The sequence below is a fragment of the Eubalaena glacialis genome, chromosome 7 (genome assembly GCF_028564815.1).
Source record: "Eubalaena glacialis isolate mEubGla1 chromosome 7, mEubGla1.1.hap2.+ XY, whole genome shotgun sequence".
NCBI lineage: Eukaryota > Metazoa > Chordata > Mammalia > Artiodactyla > Balaenidae > Eubalaena > Eubalaena glacialis.
The window spans coordinates 112574940-112598969 of record NC_083722.1 but is presented as its reverse complement, the minus strand read 5'-3'; the positions used below and the strand labels follow the sequence as shown (position 1 = coordinate 112598969).

At 43.8% G+C, this 24030-nt stretch overlaps 1 protein-coding gene across 1 annotated transcript in view; it reads right to left on the bottom strand.

The window, feature by feature from the left end:
- The window catches only part of TXNRD3 (thioredoxin reductase 3), a 40630-nt gene that overhangs the window by 12023 nt on the left and 4577 nt on the right, over positions 1 to 24030 (bottom strand). The window contains exons 2-10 of the mRNA XM_061197372.1: positions 15923 to 15983; positions 14829 to 14938; positions 12532 to 12636; positions 12224 to 12296; positions 10196 to 10315; positions 8255 to 8397; positions 6935 to 7050; positions 5951 to 6176; positions 5252 to 5344 (exon numbers count right to left, since the gene is read on the bottom strand). Of these exons, the coding sequence (XP_061053355.1) occupies positions 5252 to 5344; positions 5951 to 6176; positions 6935 to 7050; positions 8255 to 8397; positions 10196 to 10315; positions 12224 to 12269 (744 nt within the window). The 5' untranslated portion in view covers positions 12270 to 12296; positions 12532 to 12636; positions 14829 to 14938; positions 15923 to 15983. The remainder of the gene's footprint in view (positions 1 to 5251; positions 5345 to 5950; positions 6177 to 6934; positions 7051 to 8254; positions 8398 to 10195; positions 10316 to 12223; positions 12297 to 12531; positions 12637 to 14828; positions 14939 to 15922; positions 15984 to 24030) is intronic.

Genomic DNA, 24030 nt, shown 5'->3' with positions numbered 1-24030 from the left:
CTTCCCTGGTGGCGCAGTGGTTGAGAATCCGCCTGCCAATGCAGGGGACACGGGTTCGAGCCCTGGTTCAGGAAGATCCCACGTGCCGCAGAGCAACTGAGCCCGTGTGCTACAACTACTGAACCTGAGCTCTAGAGTCCACGAGCCACAACTACTGAGCCCACGTGACACAACTACTGAAGCCCGCGCACCTAGAGCCCGTGCTCCGCAACGAGAGAAGCCACCGCAATGGGAAGCCCGCACACCACAATGAAGAGTAGCCTCTGCTCACCACAGCTAGAGAAAGCCCATGAGCAGCAACAAAGACCCAATGCAGCCAAAAATAAATAAAATAAATAAATAATTTAAAAAAAAAAAAGAAATAACATTAATGATACACAAACTCTCCGGGACACAGAAGAGGGACCACGTCCCAAGTCCTTTGTAGAAGGCCGGCACAATCATCTGACACAGAATCAAACAAGGGCAGGAAAAGAAAAGAAAATTAGAAGCCAGCACTCCTCATGAACATAGATGCAAAATCCTTAACAGATGTCAGCAAGTAAAATAGGGCAACATAAAAAAAGTGGGCTTTGTCCCAAAAATACAAATCTGGTTTAACATACAAAAATCAATCAGTGTAATTCACCATATTAACAGAATAAAGGAGAAAACAACTTAATCATCCCAATAGATGTGGGGACAGCATTTGACAAAACTGAACACTCTTTGAGGATTTTAATAAAATCCTCAGCACACTCAGAATAAAAGAACACTTCCCCAGCCTGATAAAAGGCATCTGCAAAAACCCGAGAGCTCACATCCCAGCTGTGATGAAAGACGGCCTCACTGCTGAGATGGGGGACTCTCACAATTTCCATTCAACACTATTGTGGATGTCTTAATCAGTGTAACAAGGCAAGAAAAAGAAATAAAAGTACACAGACTGGAAAGAAGAAACAAAACTGGTGTTTTATGCAGAACAAATCCTAAGGAGGTCAATATACAAAAATCATTTGTATTTCTATGTACTACCTACTAACCACTGAAAATTAACAATTTAAAATACCATTTACAGTAGCTTAAAAATATGAAATACTTAGAGATAAATTTAACAAAATACATGAAAGATCTCTAGAGCAAAATGACAAAAAGCTGCTGAGAGAAACTAAAGAACTCGCAAATAAATGGAAAGATATATGAGGTTCGTGTACTGGAAAAATCAATGTTGTTAAGATGTCAGTTCTCCCAAATTCATCTACATAAGCAATACAATCTCAATCAAAATCCCAGCAGGATTTTTTTAACAAATTGGAAACATGGATGGACCTAGAGATTATCGTACTAAGTGAAGTAAGTCAGACAAAGACAAGTATCATATGATATCACTTATATGTGGAATCTAAAAAAATGATACAAATGAACTTATTCACAAAACAGAAGCAGACTCACAGACATAGAAAACAAACTTATGGTTACCAAAGGGGAAAAGGTGGGGAGGGATAAATTAGGAGTTTGGGATTAACAGGTACACACTACTATGTATAAAGTAGATAATCAACAAGGACCTACTGTATAGCACAGGGAACTATATTCAGTATATTGTATTACCTAATTGGAAAAAAATCTGAAAAAGAATATATATATACACACATATATATCTGAATCACTTTGCTGTACACCTGAAACTAACACAACATTGTAAATCAGTTATACTTCAATAAAAAAATTTCAAATGGAAAGGCCCTATGCAAAGTTAGAGAGCCTACCCTCCCTGGTCTAATACTTACTATAAAGCTTCAATGACCAAAACAGGTCAGAGAGGACAAAAACAGACCCACAGTTAAACATCACATGATCACAAAGGCACCAAAGCAATTCAATGGACAAAGGGAAGTCTTTTCACAGATGGCTCTGGGTATCAACATGGAAGAAAAAGAACCTCAATTCCTACTTCACACTGTAAACAAAAATTAGTTCAAGATGAATTACAGGCTTAAACATAAAAGATAAAGCTATAAAGCTTCAGGAAGAAAATGTAGACTATCTTCACAACCTCTGGATAGAGCACACAGAGAACTTTAACCATAAAACAAAAATTTGATAAATTGAACTTCAGTAAAAATTTAAAACTATTGCTCATCAAAAGACGCCATAGGGGCTTCCCTGGTGGCGCAGTGGTTAAGAATCTGCCTGCCAATGCAGGGGACACGGGTTCGAGCCCTGGTCTGGGAAGATCCCACATGCCGCGGAGCAACTAAGCCCGTGAGCCACAACTACTGAGCCTGCGCGTCTGGAGCCTGTGCTCCGCAATGGGAGAGGCCGCGACAGAGAGAGGCCCGCGCACCACGATGAAGAGTGGCCCCCGCTCACCGCAATTGGAGAAAGCCCTTGCACAGAAACAAAGACCCAACACAGCCAAAAATAAATATAAATTAATTAATTAATTAAAGAAACGTTTAAAAAAAAAAAAAGATCAACATTCATTTAAAAAAAAAAAAGATGCCATAAAAAGCTAAATGGGCAACTAGATGGGAAGAAATATTCACACACATACATCTGCAAAAGGAATGTACCCACAACACACACAGAACTCCTGCAATTCCAAATAAAATTCAATAACCCAACCAAAAATGGGCCAAAGACTCAAACAGGCACTTGATAAGGGAAAATATTTAAATGGCCAAAAAACACATGAGAAATTGCCAAACATCACTGTAGTCATTAGGAAGATGCAAGTTAAACCTATAACAAGATTCCACTACACATGCACTAGAGTGGCTTAAACAAAAAAGTCGACAACCCCAAATGTTGGTGAGGCTACAGAACAACCACAACTCATGCATCCTTGGTGGAAATATAAAATGAACAATCATTTGGAAGCTGTCTGGCATTTCCCCAAAAGTTAAACACAGAAAGTCCCCAATGACCAAGCAATTTCATTGCTAGGTATTTACCCACAAGAAAGGAAAGTGTGTGTCCACAGAAGGCCTCAGGCAAGAACCTTCACAGAGTTTTCGTCACAAGAACCCAGCTGCAAACAGCCTGGCATCCCTCCACAGGAAAGTGAGTGACCTGTGGTACATTCAGACAATTCACATGGTGAAAAGAGCCAGCCACTGATACACGCCACATGGATGGATCCCAAGTCAGACACCGAGGAGCACGTACCACATGGCTCCACGTCCATGACATCTAAATAGGAAAAACTGGTCTCTGGTGACAGAACCAGATCAGGGTTGCTTGGGGTAAGGTACTGGGAAGGGGTGCAAGATAGCTTTCCGACTCCACAGAAATGCTCTGTTACTCTCAAAGGAGTGTGCATTACAGAAACATGTACACTTGTCAAAGCCAATTGAACTGTGCATATCACTACATGTAAATGATACATCATTACAAAAATAAACAATTCACAATTTTAGATATTTTGCACAACTTTATACCAATACATTTGATAACTTAGATGAAACAGACTAATTCTGAGAAAATATAACAAATCAGAAATTGATATAGAAAAAAGTAGAAAGCTTTAAAAGGTCCATTGACTGTTAAAGAAAATTGAATATATCTTCATTGAACTTTCTAGGCCCTGGTGGTTGCATCAGTGAATTCTATCAAACATACAAAGAACTAACTCTAATATTACTAAATGCTTCCAGAGAACAGAAAAAGAAGAAACATATTCCAAACTTCTTTCATGAGCTAGAATAACTTTGATACCAAAATCTGAAAAGTTCAGTACATGAAAGGAAAATTATAAGCCAATACAATTCTTGAATATAGATGCAAAAATTCTAAATAACCAAATCCAACAATATATAAAAAGGACCATTACCAAGTTGGGTTTATCAGGAATACAAAGTTGACTGAACATTAGAAAACCAATGTAATTCAACACACTAACAGATTAAAGAAAAAAAAATCATTAACAGCTACAAAAGAAACAATCTTACAGCTAAATATCCACTCCTAACTTTTAAAACAAACAAACAAACAAACAAAACCAAAATAACAAAAGAAACCACTTAGCAAACAAGAAATAGAAAATGATTTCTTTAGCGTGATTAAGAATATCTACCCAAACCCTACGGAAAACCTTACTCTATAACCATGAAACAGTGAAAGCCTTCCTTCTGGCCCTGAGAACAGACAGGAGCGCCTGGCTCTGCATTTCTTGTTAACACTGCACTGGAGGTCATGGCTGGTGCCCTTGTGCAAGAAAAAGGAGGAAAGGGAAACAGTCGAAAGGAGGAAGCAAAACCCTTGTTATGAACATGTACAAAGAAGACCCCAAATAATCTAAGGATACATGACCAAATATGACTTTAGCAAGCTTACTGAATACTAAATCAAATCACACAAATCGGCAGCATTTCTATATATCAGCAACAAACAGTGAAAGACAATGACATTTTTTTCAAAAAACATCATTTGTAACTATACAGAAATACGTAAGTACCTAGGAATAAATCTAACAGAAGACCTTCTTGATGTCTACAGAGAAATGTACTAACTTTGTTGGGAACTATGACAGATGGCTTAAGTCAAAGGACAGATATACCATGTTCATGGACTGGGAGACTGGATACTGCAAAGAAGTCCAGTGTTTCCAACTGGTTACGCATCCACCGCAATCCCAATCAAAATCTGAACAGAGGCTGATTTTTATTTTTGTTTTCGTTTTACATATTTTTGGCTTTGGTGAGCCTCTCCACATTATCTACTTTTAATTAAAAAGAATCATGTTATAAGAGTGTGTAAAACACAAGTGTACAGTTTATGTTAAAGGTATAAACTACAGTTTACAAAAGAAATGGTCTCTAAATATCATCAGTTTAAATTAGAATTGTTGCCACCCAAAAGTCCATGGACTAGTCACACTGTTTGGAGATTTTACATTGTTTGTTTTTGAAAATATCATTATTGTTGTTTTGATTATAAAATATATTCAATGTTTATTGCAAAAATATTCAAATGCAGAAATGTATAAGACATCTAATTCCCCAGAAGTAAGCACTAAAAGCAGTCAGGTATACCTGCTTCCGGATTTTGTTCTCTGCATAGTCACACACACACGTATATTTTACCATCGTATGCTTCGTGTACCACTGAAAACTATCAAATGTCAACAGCACAACCACCTTCCATATGTATCAGACTCTCACGAAGAATCAAGAAAAGAGTTAATGCTGGTATAATTTTCCCATAAGTTTCATCTGCACTAACTTACGAGCGTGTTCATCCGCCCACTGCTCACATGACAGAAACTCACCGTGTTGTAAAGGCCCTCAATCATCTCTGTTCCTTCCGTAGATTGAGCCACTACCTTCAGCTTCCCGGGTGACCCCTTCTCCAACTGCTGAACCTGGCGAGGAGGAACAGTGCGAGGATTATCTCTACAGGTGACAGAAAATAGGTGGCCCGCAGGGTGTGTGTATGTTTAGGTGTCTGGACAGAGAAAAGAGGGCCGTCCCAAGGGACAATGTGGAGGGAGAGACAAGTTGCTGGGTTAGTTGGAGACAACGGAAGGGGAGCCACGGAGGGATGCTTTCCAGGCGTTGACTGAACAGATGGCGTGTTCCAGGGGACCACTTCCCGAGCACTGAGACAGGCCGGAAACACAGCAGGGAGTACATTCGGTGGGGAAATCAAGAGCTTTATTTCGTCTTGTTAAATTTAAAATGCTTGAGAGGAATTCAAGTGGAGATGCCCAGCAGACAGCTGCATAAATGGGTGTGGAGTTGGGGAGGATGCCTGAGCAGAGGCCTCAGCACTGAGACAGGACGTGCGGCCGGGGGAGGGACAGAGAGGGGGAAGGGGAGGAGGGGGAGGGGGCGGCCAGGCGCCGAGACCTGGGGTGGGAGCACCATCTTCAGGGTCCCTGGCGAGCAGAGTTAACGAGGGCAACAGGGAAGCGCGGGAGCGGGGAGAGCGAGGCGACAGCCAAGGCTGGCAGGTGCTGGGGACTCACCTCCACGGGCACGAACTTGCGCAGGAATCGGACGCCGAGCTGCTGCATGGAGGAGCCCACCTTCTCGGCCATCTCCTGGTCGAAGCCCCGCAGGAGCTGCGAGCGCACCATGACCGTGACCTCCAGGCCCAGGCCGGCCAGGAAGCCTGCGCACTCCAGCGCCACGGAGGATGCGCCCACCACCAGGGTCGCGCCCGGGCAGTAGGGCAGAGAGAAGAGGTCATCGCTGCAAAGAGAGAAGGGGTTTCCAGGAGGGATGGTGCCATGCGGGGCCGGAACGAACAGGCGCTGAAGGGGACAGACAGCCTGTGGAGTGCGTGTCCACTGCGGAGGGAGATGTCCAGCCCAGAGTCTCGAAATCAAACTAGTGGGTCACAGGCCAAGATTTTGTAAATAATAAAATGGAATAGAGGATACTAGACCACATTCCATGTAATAAGAAGAAACACTGCTTTGCCTGGCGTGTGTGTTGTGTGTTCACCGGAACAACCACACAGTGAAAAATGTATTTCTTAAAGTGCGCCTGCTCAAAAAACTTTGAAAGTCATTGTCCAGCTTTATACGTCAAGGTCGTATGTCCTGCTACAACTGTCCGATGAGAATTCCTATTACATCCCAGTATTAGGACAGCTGTGCTTCTCCTGGTCACCTGGTTCATTACTGTCACACAGACACGAAACCCTAAAGCAGTGAAGTAGTCACTGCTTCCCTGTGAGCTCTAGAAATTGTAGAGCCAAATCCCAGACCCGTTCCCAGAGCACCTACCAGGAGACCTGTAACACACCTGTGTGCATCTGTGACCTTATTATTTACCGAGCCTACAGTCTCTGTGCTCCATTATGTTAACTACTTAGCTTTGCATTGTATGTACTTTTATTTGTCTTTAGTTCAAATCTTTTGTGAAATAAGACAGGGAGTAAATAAACTGGAGACACAGAAACATACTATTTACAACTTACGGTTAGATGGCCTAGTTAATCTTACCTAGTAATACAGTATTCCTTATCTCCTTGGATTCCCAAATAGCGCGGCCTTTCCCCTGTTGCTATGACAAATTTTGCTGCAGTATAATACGTTTCCTGTCCTTTTCCATTGGTTGCCTTGAAAAGAGCAAAGCAAACTTCACTTTTCATCAAACACCACAGAATATCAGACACCCGGGACGCAGTAGTTACTACGGAGCTTCCCGTCAGCGGGAACACACATGCAAAGATAGTAACGCACTGGGATAACCTCCTGCACAGAAAACAGGCGTGTTCACAGCCTGGGCGCCACGGCCGCGGTGCGGGGCAGCGGGGGACTGGAGAGAGGACAGAGCGTGCCCAAGTGCGCAGGCCGGAGAGCAGCTGGCATCTGGGGAGCAGCCAGTGCCGGGTAGGAACAAGGAAAGAGGGCGCCAACGCTGAAGACCCTTGTGCGCCGTCCCAAAATCCAGGCTCTGCGGAATCCACAAAGCTGCTCTTTGTTTGTTTATTTTCAATTGCACAAGCGAATCATAAATCCATTTTCATTAGAAAATTAAAAAACAGTGGGATGGAGGGAGGGCAGCCTGGAGGAGGGTCCTGAACAGAACAGTCAGGCTGCGGCGGGGAGAAGGCGGCAGGTGACGGCCTGAGAAACAAGCCCACCGACTGGAGCTCCCACCCCGGTCTCCTGTGGCCACGTGAGGTTCTCAGCTCTCAACACACCACTGACACCTTTCTAGAGACAGCAGGTGACCACAAAAGGACCTCAAGTCCTGTCCAGGCCATCGAGTACTGTGCCACCAAAGCAGAGGGCAGAGGTGGAGCAGGTGCTGAGGATGGCAGCGGACCGTCTCCCATGCACCAGTTCAATGTTTGTGATCATCACAACAGTCTCATTCTCCTTAAGTACGGATCTTACAACACACATATATTACAAATACAAATGTATAAAATACACTAATTCTGATACTACTTTTACTAGTGCTTTTATGAATAATATGTACCGGAGTTCTAGTTAAGGTTTCATTTTAAAAAAGAATTGCACTCCTAAAATTTTGATCTTTTTAGAATTTTGAACTCTGAACTGTTTAAACATTTTCTCTTTTAAGATGGCAATGAAACCGAAAGGCAAATAAGTTAAAACTGAGAGTTCTTTAAAAGGCAATTTCTCCACTTTAGCCAGACGTGGAATCAACGAACACTGGGGAAAGCACACGCGTGCACGGCTGTGCACACGCACACCGGCTGCAGCCTTCAACATGCAACACGGAGTCTGGGTTCACAGCAGGCATGGCAGAAGTAAGGAAAGCAACGAACGGGACGAAACGCCCCAACAGACCTTGATTTTATGGTGTTCAACAAATTCCCCGCAGGAGTTGACGTGGGCCACCGCCGTCTCCCTCAGAGCCCGCCGGTAGCCCCAGCTCAGAGAGCCGATGTGGTTCTGAATGGCTTCGGTCATGGTCTCCCAGTTGTGCTTCACTGAGGAGAAATCACCAGGGGATGTGAAGGGGCTGCACTGTCACCGCTAAGTCACATGTAACACACGAGCCACCCTATCTATCGCTTCAAGAATCAAGAAGTGAACAGAAGATAACTAGCAACTGGAACCTTTTTTATGCAGAGTTGTGAAAACAAAGAAAGCCCATGGAGGAGGGCGGGGAGCAGCCCTCTGGCAGCCAGGCCCCAGGGTCTCGAGGTACCGGGAGCGCCCCCAGGACAGGTGCGGGACACCTCCCCGGCCACTCCCCCCGGGTCCCCGGCGGGGCTGTGACAGTGAATGCCCCACGTTTAGATGACAGAGTTCACCAACTTCCCGCTGAAGCTGGGGTGGGGTTGACGGAATTAAGATTCCTCCTCACCCTGGACCTTCTAGGTGGGGTTTCTTTCCTGAATTCATCTCAACTGCCGATGCCGGTCCCCAAGGAGACACCAGCCCAGGGCTCCCGTCAAGCTGGGGGAGGTCCCCAAAGGCAAACCCATCCAACGGGGGTTCACCCTCTGGTCACATTTGGACCCGGACCCCTCCAGCGCTCTTGAGGGCCCCACTCACTGGGACGTGGGACAGGAGAGCACAGGGAAGGGGCAGAGGTCACAGTGCGCGGAGGCTCGGGCGGCGGCAGCGATTATGGCCCAGACGTCATGCCACCCTTCCTAGGACCTCAGTGGACAACAAGCCTCCTAAGATTTTGCAGTCCAGATGGCCATCCTGGTTACTACGTTCCCAGACCCCATGCCCATGATCCCAGGGGGTTTCGACCAGCAGTGATGACCATCTCTACACAGCTCACATGGTGTGGGGCAAGCTGCTTCCTGTCCTGTGTCCTACCTCAAGGGCCACCTTCGCCACCTCCACTCCTCAAGGCTCCTAAGTGCCCCTCAGGTTGATGCTGGAAACCTCAGCACCACTTATGGGCACTAAGTCGCTCCCCTCCCCCCTCCCCCCTCCCCCTCCCCTCCCCCCTCCCCCTCCCCTCCCTCCCCCTCCCCCCTCCTCTCCCTCCCCCAGCAGGCTGTGCTGCTCCAGGGCAGGAGTGATAGTTTCCTCATCTCTGCATCCTCAGAGCCTCACCAATAGGTGTTTTGCAGATTTTTTTTTTTTTTTTTGGCCACACCACATGGCATGCGGGATCTTAGTTCCCCAACCAGGGATCGAACCCACATCCCCTGCAGTGGAAGTGCAGAGTCCTAACCACTGGACCACCAGGGAAGTCCCATCAATAGGTTTTTATTGGTGAATTTGTTTTCCATTTTTCATTAACCAAAGACATACATAAACACTGATAAAAAAGAAAATGTCCTCACAGTAATGGATAAAATCCACACAATGACCCTTGCTATTCTGTTTTCTTTATACTTGAAAGAAATCTGAAAATAGTGATTATTCCCTCTCACACTCTGCTAAGGGTTTGGAATGGCCGAGGCTGCAACAACTCCCTCCTTAAGCACTAAGGCCCACGAAAGCAGGTTTCAACTGACCATCTTTGAGTTCTCTGGGCCTGGCTGGCACACGGTGGGCTCTTAACAAGTGTTTATTAAACTAATTTAAAACTAAACTACAGGGACTTCCCTAGCGGTCCAGTGGTTAGGACTCCACGCTTTCACTGCCGAGGGCCCCGGTTCAATCCCTGGTCGGGGAACTAAGATCCCAAAAGCTGCACAGCGCAGCCAAAAAAAACCCCATAAAACTAAACTACAGAAATGTAAATAGCAAGGATTTCTAAGGAACTCATTCTTTCTTCTTTTCTCCCAATCTATACTTTTACACGCTATCACCCACCTTGTTGATTGTACTCCCAGCCAAACTTCCTTGAGTCAGTTAGCGCCTGGCCCAAAAGGGCGGCTTGGTGCATCAACTTCTTAGGGATGCAGCCGACATTCACACAAGTGCCATCCAGACCTGAGAGAGAAAGTCATAGTTGTAACGTTGTGTGTGTGTGTGTGTGTGTGGTTTTGCGCACGTGCAGAGTGGGTGTTATTAAAACGCGGAAATGACAAACTTGATGGTCATGGGGTCACCATCACGCCCCACAACAACACGAAATGATTCACCAAACTTGTTGACCGAGGGTCCATGAAGGAGGCCCAGGGATGCGCAAAACATGGACGTGCATGTGAACGGTTTTCTGTGGACAGAGTCCAAAACTTCCACTTGAGTCTGACCCACAAAGTGGTCAGAACCGCGTCAGGTTAATTAGGCCCACGCTGCACTGAGGCCAAGACTGCGGCCTCCAGCCTTTGCTTCTGCAAACCTGAGTCCTCCCCTGAGCCAGCACAGGTCCACTGCCAGCTGCCAGGTAACATCTACTCTGGATCCTTCAACAACACAGGGCTAGAAACAGAAGAGCCCTCTGAGAGGACACCTCTCCTGGTGTCCAGGTTAAGCAGGCTCTTTCTGGACAGGAGAGGGGAGGGGGGCAGAGGGAGGAAGAAGAAAGACAAGCGTTCCAACCATACGAGCAAAGTTGAGGTGGATTACCTTTAATATATGAAATTCTAGGCTAGATTTTTTTGAGTAAACTTGAACTTTAAAAACCAACTTTCCCGGGGCTTCCCTGGTGGCGCAGTGGTTAAGAATCAGCCTGCCAATGAAGGGGACACGGGTTCGAGCCCTGGTCCGGGAAGATCCCACATGCCGCGGAGCAACTAAGCCCGTGCGCCACCACTACTGAGCCTGCGCTCTGGAGCCCATGAGCCACAACTACTGAGCCCATGCGCCGCAACTACTGAAGCCCGCGTGCCTAGAGCCCGTGCTCTGCAACAAGAGAAGCCACCGCAATGAGAAGCCCGCGCACCGCAACGAAGAGTAGCCCCCGCTCGCCGCAACTAGAGAAAGCCCGCACGCGGCAACAAAGACCCCAACACGGCCAAAAATAAAATAAAATAAATTTATTTAAAAAAAAAAAACAAAACACCAACTTTCCCATTTTGTCAGGGTTCTGGCAGGAAACAGGTGACACTCCAGCTGGGGAACTGAGGAGAGGGTAGAAATCATTACAGGGTGTGGCAGGAAGAGCAGTGGGTGGAAGGGGGGCCATCACCAGCCCCGTGAAGGGGTAAGCGACGGGGCCAGTGCCACCACCCAAAGCTGGACCACGGGGGGAGAACCAGCCTGCAGTGCCCAGCGGGACTGGAGACCCCGCCCTACACTCCCTCCTCTGCTTTTCCCGTTACCCCGATGGCCACGCCCCAGCAGAAGCCAGAGGGCACGCGGCCAATTCACCAGTTTGTGGGGAGAGCAGGGTACAGACAACGGGGATGGACCGAAGCATAAAGAGAAAACACCCAGCACAAAACCTATGCCTTCTATGCTACAGTGAAAAGAGCGTGGACAGGCGAGCACTCTTGTCTACAGCAAAGTCCCAGGCTGGGAGCTCGCTGTGTGTTGCATTAAACGGACCTGGGACGACCACACACACTAACTCAACTGACCATCCTGCAGCCACTGGGGTCCATGATAAAATCAATGCAGAAACACAGAAAAGCATCATGGCCACCTCAGGCGAGCACAACGGGGTGCACACACCACTGCGTGACCACAACTGTGTGAAAACATCCGTGTGTGTACAAAAATTATTCTGGCAGAAGTTTTGGAATACTGGGGTCATGGAATTTTTCCCTTTCGCACAGCCTTCCTTAATTATTTTCCTATTATTCTTCCAGTGTCTCCCCTTGCTAACAATGTGATTGGAGATTTAGTTTCCTCACCCCTGAAACAGGTGGGTTATATGCGAGATTGTTGTGAGGACTGAGGGAGACTAAGCCGACAGAGAATAACCGCCGCACGATGGTGGGAAGAGCAGCTCACCCCACGATGTGCCCTGGGGCGACGGGACCGCGAAGCCCAGCACCATGACTCTCCTCCCCAAAACGGCAGCTTCCTATGAAAAAAGCCACAGATAGCGATCTTGTCATTTTCCTGACACTCCCCCGATTTCTCTCTCCCCTAAATGATGACTGTGCTTGTGATGAAACCCAGCCTTTCCTCTTTATTAAACCAGCTATTACAACAACAGAGTAGACTGGAACATCGTAAATGGCTTTTTTTTAAGTAGCAGAAGAAATGCTCATGGCAATCACCAGGAAAATTATCTTCGGGTGTCATTTTCTTCATACCTGAGCACACGAAAGGCCGCCAGAGCCACCACCAATGACAATGAGGTCGTAATCATATGCTGGATCTTCCTCAAGGAGCTTCTGTAATAAACCACTCTGATGTGCCTGAGGGTTAATCAAAGGAGAGAACACAGTATGACTTGTTTTCAAACTATTTCTTTGTACCCTATGCTTAATCAGCATAAATTTCTTTTATAAAAATCTTCGAAACAGTTGACCTACACTTTATGTAAGTTGGAACTGTCAGTTTACCTGGATGGCATTCAGTTGGGTCCAACTAGTTAGAATGGATGCCAAAGCACATATATTTTGTTGGTTATCACCCAATAGTGAGGCATGTGTCCAATGATGGGGAGGTCATGGCCTTATATCCATGTCAGACAAGGTCATTTTGTAAGCAGCTCTTCTGCCCTTTTCTGTTTGCTCATCTCTGCTTTCCTCAGACCTTAATTGTAAAACTGAGATCATAGGTAACATTTAAACTAGCTCCTGATTTCTGCTCTACTGCATGCATGCAATACCTCGCCTGACCTGTTGACTCCTTTCCTGGATTAAAAGGAGTAAGAATGACGGATTAAGTAGGTAAAGAATGACTGACTCTCTATGCCCATCTTCCCCCTTAGCAAATCTGCAGGTGGACCACGTGGGCAAGATGGCATCCAAAGGAAGCTCAGGAGAAGTCAGCAGGTCTGCACACAATGGAGAAACAACAAAGAATCTGACCTCCTGTCTTAATGATTAACTGAGATTATTTCCCATTTTTCCCTTTAAAAACGTTCATGGCCAAGCAGAATCTTCCAAGTTGGTTTTGGGACATGGGTCCGCCTTCTCCCCAGATGGCTGGCTTTTCTGATTAAAGCAACTTTCCTTTCTACTAACACTTGCTTCTCGATATTGGCTTTCGAGTGGCGAGCAGATAAATCTGAGTCACAGAATAACTAAGTGCAGTTAAATAGCCAAGCACCGTTTTTCAAGATCCTCTATATTTTGTTCACCTGTGCTAGTCTTCACTTTGGAAACAATTCTCATGCATCATCAGCAGGACATGCACTTTGAAGTTTTTCCTGGTTTCTCGTAAACTGACCTAAATCTTGCAACTTCCTATACAACACAAACAACTTGCTTTTTCCGTCGGGATGGTCAGGAGGCTGACCCTGCAGCACACTCTCGTGTCCACTTGGCCCGCCTTGTGGTCAGAAGAAGCTTAGACGAGGTCAGAGGCTCCATATGTGACTAAACAATAGTTCTGTCTGTGCGAAGTCGGCTGCTCAGTCCCATCACACTGGCTTTCGAACGGGCTCGTCCTGGGAGCGCCATGCAAGTGCCACGCAACCACAGACCCAGCAGATGTCTCGTGCATGGTCCCAAAGCTGGGTGGCCTCCTGATTCCTAGGGGCCCGTAGGGAAATCCACCTCCTAAACAGCTGCTGTCCAAGGGCGAGCCTTGCAGTCTCGGAGTAGAACTGACATCTCTACAGCCCCAGATCCATGCTCTGACAGCATTTTCCCAGCTAGGACTGGCAAGACCAGCAACTCCAAAGGTGTTCAGAGGCTATAAACTATGGTACTTACCACCACGTGAGTTGGGTTATAGCTTCTAGGACAGACAGAGTAGGCTGTTACTAGATAACAATGCCAATCCCAGATTAACATACGACGTAGACAATCTTTTCTCCCGACAAAAATATAATTCTTAATTGAAATCGAAATATAAGTATTTAATCAATCACTGATTATTACCATTTGCATACATACATAAAGGATACAAGAGCGGAATTTTAATAAAAGCAAACAACTAGGTAAAATACAGACCTTATTTAATAAATAACAGTTTTTATCTATCTCTACTTAACCGAATGATTCCTGTTCATTTCTGCATTCTAGGAATCAAATAAGCAAGGCTTTGCAAAGCTCGCAGGGTTAGCAGCCTTGGTAGGAGTTCTGTGCACCCTGGACCAGAATGTGAGTGTTGACCTCGTTTCACTAAACCTTGAGGAGGGAAGAGGCCTTGTTTCTGTCCCATCAGGAGGAAGAGAGCAGGGCCGCTCACCTGTCTGTCCTGCAACCTCACTCAAAGCCTCCTCCTTCTCAGCTTCAGAAGTTTGAATTCATAGAAAAGCTGATTTCCATTAAAGTAATCAAGATGACCTGATAACCATCCTATAGGCTTTTGATTTTACAAGCTCCGAAAGACACAAATGAATAGACTTCTAAAAACCATCTCCCCCCCTTTTAAATATTTTTTTAAAACAAAATTTGAACAAACAGCATTCCAGAACACATGATACTATCATTACCTGGAAAGTTTGGTCACATCCGCCCACGTGCACTTTATTCACAAAGATATTGGGCACGGTCCTCTGATTAGTGATCTCCGACAGCACCTCTTGAAGACTGGCCCCATCGTCTAAGGAATAAAAGATTAAATATGTAAAACACTGTAAAGGTTCTAAGCCTTTGTGAGCTGAGCTGAAGTGTTACGACACTCAGACGCCCACGTTTGCACACCCACAAAGGTCAGCACATCATACAACTTTATAAATGATGACTCGAGAGGGGAAAACACTCAGGTGTTCAAAAGAAACCTTAAAGAATAAAGACCAGTCTACTGACTCCTTTTAAAATAAACACTTCTAAATTAGAATTTGATTTATAATCCAATGACTCGGCAGAGACAGATAAGAGTCCTCTTTAAAGAGCAAACATAAAATAAGATCTGCTTTAACAGTGGTAACTCAGGAAATATTTCCTGTAATTACACTTGAAAAAGCTTTATGATCAGGGTCCCTAAAAATAGAACTGGGCCGTAAGTACTTCCGGCACCCTGCTTGGGATACTCTCTAGAAAAGTTTCAAAGATTCGAGAACACGTCACTTATTAAAGTGACCTGGCTAAAAGGAGGGGTGAAGTCCACGAAGGCTCAGATCAGGTTTTTGTTCACCATGACGTCTCCCACTCCTGCAAAACACATGCACGCGTAAAGTGCACAGATGACAGGAATTCAAAAGTATAAAGCTGGAAAACTAACGTGTTGCCTCTCGGGTAATACACTCAGGAAACAGGGGCAGATGCACTTCATTTATCACAGCTTAATCTACTGTGCTAGAAAGTTGGCAGACACATCTGAAATGCCTGAAGGACTTCCAGGTTACCGGCTTATACATCTTCCTTCTACTCCTTCCCCTCAAATGCAAAATACATAAACAAAAAAAAAATCTACACAAATTATTTTCATATACAGGTTCATTCTCCACGGGGTTGAATGTAGATGAAATCAGCTCATCTAACCGAAAGAGACAGGAGTAAATTGAATTGAATAAGGCAAACAGAAAGAAGTCAATCTTGTTGACATTTATTACAAACAACAATGTGTACTAATCATTCTACTTACCAACTTGATCAAGTTCCAAGATATTATAGTCAACTCCCAGAGAAGAAAAGAGTTCTTTAACCTGCAACAAAAATGCACCCAAGTTTTACTCTCACAAAGATTAGACAGAGCTATGAAATATGGGCATAGTAACAAGGGATGTTCAAAACAGATGTTCTTCAGGAACATGAGCTCTGGTCTATGTTCTCCCCCTTCCTCTATGCATCTTCCCAGAAAAACCTCACCCCATTTCTTTCCTTCCTTTACAATCTGCATTCTCGATTTCCAAATCTGTAACTCTTGCCCAAATCCCCTTTCTGAACTCAGGACAAGCAATATTTCTCCACCTGGCTGACCACAGGTACCTCACATGCAGCATGCCCCAAATAAAATTCATCTGTTCCCACATCCCTTTTCCTCTTTGCGTTTTCTGTCAACAGTCATTAAGCCATTCAACAAATACTCATCCATCACACACCTACTATAGAGGTCATCCATTGTTCTACATACTCAAGATACAACAATGAGAAAGACACAATCCCTGCCCTCCAGTAGGGGAAACAGACAAGGAAACAGACAATTCCACCCTGTCACCATTCGCCAGTTGCTTGAACACAAAACCCTAGGCCCTTGCTACTCAAATGGGGGGCCAGCAGCTTGGGCATCTCTAGGAGTTGTCGGACACGCAGATGCAGGCCCTGGATGCTGATCTGCCTTTTGAGCACCTTGCGGAGCGCGGACTGAGTCACTCCAGTGCTTCCCTCTCCTGCGGTGTCTTCCTCCCCTCACTAACTCCCCACCCACCCAGTTAATGACCAAGTCTCGACAGTCCTCTACGTGGAGCTCGTTCATCTTTCCAGTTCTCCCAAGTCGCTGTCCTCAGCCAGTGACACCTACCACGGGAATTTCTCAGCTCCCTCCTAGGGGTTCTCTAAGCTGCAGCTGACGAGGTCAGCTTTCAGCAGGGCTCCAACCCTTCAACGCCCTCGGCTCTCAAGGTAAAGCCCAGGGGCTCCAATTCCAGGATGGAGGCGTGAGGAACTTGGCAGACCTGCTCCCTGGCAAACGTCCACAACTGGTGGAACTTGTTTAAAAACAGCCATTTAAAGTCTCTCGAAATTGAGGACACACAGCAAATAAGGAAACATTTATTGAAGAAAATCTACTAGATGTCAGTAAGAGCGGGAGAGTCTGAGGTACCTGAGCCATGACCTGCACCTTCCCTCCTCTGCCCCCGTCAGCGTGATGGAAGCCCCACTTCAGGTGAACGTGGCCAAGGGAATGAGGCTGCCTGTTCCCTGAGATCCCAGCCACCAGAAGGGTCAGGCCACCGCCATTTCCCAATCTCCCCACAGCTCTGAGTGGCAGAGGCTGTATTCCCGGGGAGCGTGGCCAGCAACACGGGAAAAGCTCCCTTCCTTCAACCACCCCCACTCATAAATCCAAGTTTCTATCCCAGGCAAAAACGCCAGGGCCCTGATCCCCCTGGCCCCAGCCCACTGGTGGGGCCAGGTTCCAGGCTGCGAGAGGCCACCGCCTCACCAGAGGTGCTCATAAAGCAGGTTGTCCCTCCAAGACAAGGGGGTCGCTGTCCCCACCCCAGCTCTGGAACAAGGGCTCAGAGACTCTGCTCAGGGCAAGAGGCAAACCACAAGATCAGAGAGCTCCAAAACTCTACCCAAAGGAACGGACTTTATTCGAAACAGACTGTGGGGAAGTCCAAGTCTAAAGGTGCAACGGAAACAATGGAGATTTCAGTGGTGAGCAGTTAAGGGGAGGCTGGCAGCTCCATCCTCTGTAGCCAGCTGGTTTACCAGAGAGCCAGGGAAGGACCTATCGAACAACAACCCTTCTAGGGTCAGAACAAACTGCAAATTTGTCTCAAAAACTACAGCTGCAAAGGAGACCAGATTTAATTAGATCAGCGAACGGAACAATTTACACCCCAGGGCACTGTCAAAAACAGCAGAGCAACTAACCTGCAATCAGTGGAGCCTAACACCTGGCATGACACTGACAGGGTCAGACAATATAACACAGACGCCCAACGAGAGCCCTGCTAAACCCCTGTTATCCCAGGGTGGCTGCACAGACCCAAGGCTGCACCTCTGAGGAGCATGGGAGGCTCCATCTTCAGGTGGAAACAAACTTCCCCCAAATAATCCAGCCAACGCACTACAAAGAAATAAACAAGCAAGCAAAAACAAGCCACAGAGAAGGAGGGGTCCAGTATCTGGAGTTGCTATCATACATTACCTAAAATGTCCTGGTTTCAACAAAAAAAATTACCAGACATACAAAGAAACAGGAAAGTGGATCCATACAGAGGAAGAAAAGCAGGCAAGAGAACCTGCCTCTGAGAGGTCCCAGATAGCATGATGAACTGGCAAAGTAGCCACTGTAAATACATTCAAGGAACTGGAGAAAAGTAGGCTTCAGGAGATATGAAGGAAGGTATGATGCTAATGTCTCATCCAGTAGAAAATATCAATAAAGAGACAGAAATTATATAAAGGAACCAACTGGAAATTATGGGAAAGTACAATAACTAAAATCAAAATTCCACTATAGTATCTCAACACTAGACTTGAACTGGCAGAATTAGCAAAGCTGAGGACAGATCAGTGGAGCTTATGCAGCCTCAAGCCACAGAGAGAAAAGATAAAGAAAAAGGACAGAACCTTAGAGAAATATGGGACCACATTAAGCACAATGTATGCATGGTGTGAAAACCAGTAAGAGACAGAAAGAAAAGGGCAGAAGAAATATTTGAAGAGATACACAAAAATATCCCAAGTTTGATGAAAAATTGCAATCTAAATCCAAGAAGCTACACGATGTCAAAGTAAGATAACTCAATGAAGCTCTGGAAACTGGTCACAGATCTACAGCAACCAAGTGAATGCTCAGTGAAGAAAGAGCCACATTTAAATGGTAGAGAATTCTGTGGTGCTTTCCATCTCCCCAGTGCTGCACAGTACAGTAAGAGGGGAGCAGCAGCCTGGGCCCCCGGTCTCTTTCACAACGTGGAGAGAGCAGAGAGGCCCTCGCCCCCATGTGAGGGCTGCCGGAAGGACTGGTCTCAGTGAAGCCTAACCGAGACTGAGTGAAAAGCACACATACAGGCCCAGGGAAGATGTCCAGAAAAGGCCTCAGAAGAGCTTAGGCCTCCATGCTGCACTGGTTAGGGCAAGTCTTCCCTAACTTGGAGCCAGTCTGTGAAGACTGGGAGAGGTGGCCGTATTTATAATGCCAAATTTTCAAGAAAAGATCACATGCATACAAAGAAACGGAAAACATGGCCCAAAGGAAAAAATGAATCTCCAAAAATGTCCCTGAACACATATAGACTTCATTCTTACTAGACAAAGACTTGAAAACAACTGTCTTAAATATGCTCAAAGAGGAAAACACAAAGAACTAAAGGAAATCAGGAAAATGATATATGAATAAAATGAAAATATCAGCAAAGAGATAAAAATAACCAAACAGAAACTCTGAAGGTGAAAAAGACAATCAATGAATTATAAAATTCACTAGATGAATTCAAGAGCAGGCTCAACCAGAGAGAAGAAAGAATCACCAAACTTGAAGACAGGCCATTTGAAATTATTAGGTCTGAGGAGGAAAAGGAAAGAAGAAAAATGAACATGGAGTAAGTGACTTGAGGGAGACCATTAAACAATATACATATTATGGAAGCCACAGAAGAAGAAATGGGGCAGAGAGCTTATTTGAAGAAATAATGCCCCCAAACTCTCCAAATTTGAGGAAAGACATGAATATACACATACAAGAAGCTCAAAAAACCCCAAGAAGAGGACTTCCCTTGTGGCACCGTGGCTAACAATCTGCCTGCCAATGCAAGGGACACGGGTTCGATCCCTGGTCCAGGAAGATCCCACATGCCATGGAGCAACTAAGCCCGTGTGCCACAACTATTGAGCCTGTGCTCTAGAGCCTGTAAACCACAACTACTGAGCCCACGTGCCACAATTACTGAAGCCCGAGGGCCTAGAGCCCATGCTCCACAACAAGAGAAGCCATCACAATGAGAAGCCTGTGCACCGCAACAAAGAGTAGCCCCTGCTTGCTGCAACTAGAGAAAGCCCACGCACAGCAATGAAGACCCAATGCAGCCAAAAATAAATAAATAAATAAATTTTAAAAAGCCCCAAGAAGGATAAACACAAAAAGACTCACACCAAGACACATTATAATCAAAACGTCAAAAACCAAAGACAAAGAGAGAATCTTGAAAGTAGCAAGAGAACAGCAGCTCGTCACCTACAAGTGATCCTCATTAAGGTTATAAGTGGATTTCTCAGTAGAAACCTCATAGGCCAGAGAGAGCTGGATAATATATTTAAAGTTCCGAAAGAAAACAAAAAAAACAACTATCAACCAAGAATTCTATATCTGGCCAAAAAAAAAAAAAAAAAAAAAAGAAGACCTTCAAAAATGAGGGAGAAGCTAAGACTTTCTCAGATAAACAAAAGTTGAGGGAGTACATTAATACTAGACCTGTCTTGCAAGAAATACTATAGGGAGCCCTTCAAGTTGAAATGAAAGCATGCCAGACAGGAATGCAAAGCCATACGAAAATACAAAGCTCTCACATAAAGGTAAACATATACAAACATACAGACCAGTATTACTGTAATTTTAGCTTATAATTACATTTTTTACTCTTCTATTGGATTTAAAAGACATAAGTCAGAAAACAACTATAAGTCTATGGATACACAATATATAAAGATGTAATTTGTGACATAGCATGAAGGGATGAAGGGGGAGGGGTCAGAAATGTAAAGAAGTAGAGTTTTTGTATGTGATGGAAGTTAAACTGCTATCAGTTTAAAATAGATTACATCTTTAGGATGGTATATGTAATTCCAATGGTAACCACAAAAATATCTACAAAATATACACAAGGGAAACAAGAAGGGAGTCAAAAAGTATTCTTACAAAAAATCAACTGAACATAAAGGAAGACAGTAAGAGAGGAAATGAGGGACAAAAACTATAAGCTATGCAGAAAACAAATACCAAAATGGCAAAAGCAAGTCCTTCCCTAACAATAATTACTTTAAATGTAAATGGATTAAACTCCCCAAACAAGAGACATAGACTGACAGAATGGATAAAAAGACAGGATCCAATATTATGCTGTCTAGAAGACTCACTTTAGAGCTAAGGACACACATAGGCTGAAACTGAAAGGATGGAAAAGACATGCCAAGCAGATAGTAACCAAAAGAGAGCTGGAATGTTTATACTAATATAAAACAAAATAGACTTTATGCCAAAACTAGTATAAGAGACTAAAAAAGACATTATATAGTTTATTATTACTATTATTATTTTTATTTTTATTTTTTTGGCTGCGTTGGGTCTTTGTTGCTGTGTACGCGCTTTCTCTAGTTGTGGCGAGCAGGGGCTACTCTGCATTGTGGTGCGTGGGCTTCTCATTGTGGTGGCTTCTCTTGTTGCGGAGCACGGGCTCTAGGCACGTGGACCTCAGTAGTTGCAGCACACAGGCTCAGTAGTTGTAGCACATGGGTCCTAGAGCATGAAGGCTCAGTAGTTGAGGCACACGGACTCTAGCATGCACAGGCTTCAGTAGTTGTGGTGCATGGGCTCAGTAGTTGTGGCTCGTGGGCTCTAGAGCACAGGCTTGGGAGTTGTGGCACAGGGGCTTAGTTGCTCCACAGCATGTGGGATCTTCCCAGCCCAGAGATCAAACCCGTGTCCCCTGCATTGGCAGGCAGATTCTTAACCACTGCACCACTAGGGAAGTCCAAAAAGCACATTATATGTTATAAAAGGACATTGTGTGTCAATTTACCAAGAAGACATACAGTCATAAAAATATATCCACCAAACCTCAGAGCTTCTAAATATATGAAGCAAACACTAACCAAATTGAAGAAAGAAACTGATAGAACTAAATTATAGTAGAAGACTTTAATATTCTACTTTCAAAAATGGACAGAACAACCAGATAGAAGACCAATGAGGAAATAGAGGACTGGAAGAACACAATAGACCAATTGGACCTGACAGACACATTATACAACACTCCACCCAACAAACGTAGAATACACATTCCTCTCAAGTACACATGGAACATTCTCCAGGATACATCATAGCCTAGGTCACAAAAGAAGTCTTAATAAAAAGATTAAAATATATAAAGTATCTTTTCTTATCACAGTAGAATGAAACTAGAAATCAGAGCAAAAGGAAAACTAGAAAATTCACAAATATGTGGAAATTAAACATCACACTCTTAAACAATAAGTCAAAGAAGAAGTCACAAGAGAAATTATACAATATCTTGACAAGTGAAAATGAGAACACAACATACCAAACCTTATGGGATGCAGTGAAAGTAGTGATAAGAGAAAAATTTACAGCTATAGATGTTTACATTAAAAAAGAAGAAAGACCTTAAATCAACAACCTAACTTTACACCTTAACTAGAAAAAGAACAAACTAAACTCAAAGCTAGCAAAAGAGAGGAAATAAGAGCAGAGATAAACAAAATAGAGAATAGAAAAACGATATAGAAAATTAACAAAACCAAGAGTTGGTTCTTTGAAAAGATCTACAAAATAGACATACCTTTAGCTAGATTGACTAAGAAAAAAACAGAGAAGACTCAAATAACTAAGATCAGAAATGAAAGAGGCAACATTACTACTGTTTTTACAGAAATATTACAAGACAGTACTCTGAACACTCTAACACTAACAAATCGGATAACCTAGATAAAACTGATAAATTCCTAGAAACATGGAACCTACTAAGACTGAATCATGAATAAGTAGAAAAGGTGAATACACCTGTACCTAGTAAGGAGACTGAATCAGTAATCAAAAGCCTCCCAATGAATAAAAGCCCAGGACCAGATAGCTTCACTGGTGAATTCTACTGAACATATAAAGAAGTGTGAACACCAATCCTCCTCAAACTCTCCCAAAAATTTGAAGAGGGAACACTTCCAAATTCATTCTATGAGACTACCATTGCCCTGATACCAAAGCCAAAGACACCACAAGAACACTATGGACCAATATATAAATATTGACTGAAAAATCCTCAACAAAATAAATACTAGCAATAGGAATTCAACAGAATATTAAAACTATTATACACTATGATCAAGTGGAGTTTATTCCTAGAATGCAAGGATGGTTCAACATACAAACATAGATTAATGTAGTACACACCACGTTAACAGAATGAAGAGAAAAAAAACCACATGATCATTTCAATGGATGCAGAAAAAGCATTTAAGAAAATTCAACACCCTTTCATGATAAAAACACTCAACAGACTTAAGAATAGAAAGAAATTACCTCAGCATAATAAAGGCCATATAAAAAAGCCCACCGCTAACATCAGACTTGGTGGCAAAAGACTGAAAGCATTTCCACTAAGATGAGAAACAAGACAAGGATGCCCACTTCCACCATTTCTACTCAATATAGTACTGGAAGTCCTAGCTAGAAAAATAAGGCAAAAAATAAAAGTAATAAAGGGCAACCAAACTGGAAAAAAAAAGTAAAATTATCTCTGTTCACTGACAAAATGATCTTATATGTATAAATTCCTAAAGATTGTACAAAATACTGTTATAACTAATAAAAAATTTAGGAAAGTTTAGGATACAAAATCAACACACAAAAATCAGTTGTTTTTCTATATACTAATAATGAACAATCCAAAAAAAGAAATTTAAAAAAGAATTCCACTTACAATATCATGAAGAAGAACATTTAGGAATAAACTTAACCAAGGAGGCAAAGACTTGTGCACTAAAAACTACAACACATTGATGAAACAATTAAAGAAGATACCAATAACTGGAAAGAAATCCTATGTTCACAGATTAGAAGACTTAATATTGTTAAGATTTCAATACTACCCACCCAAAGTGATCTAATCTCTATCAAAATCCCAACAGTGATTTTTGCAGAAATAGAAAAATCCATCCTAAAATTCATATAGAATCTCAAAAGAGCCCTGAATAGCTGAAAAGTTCTTGATAAAGAAGAACAAAGTTGGAGGTCTCACACTTCCTGATTTCAAAAATTGCTACAAAGCTACAGTAACCAAAACA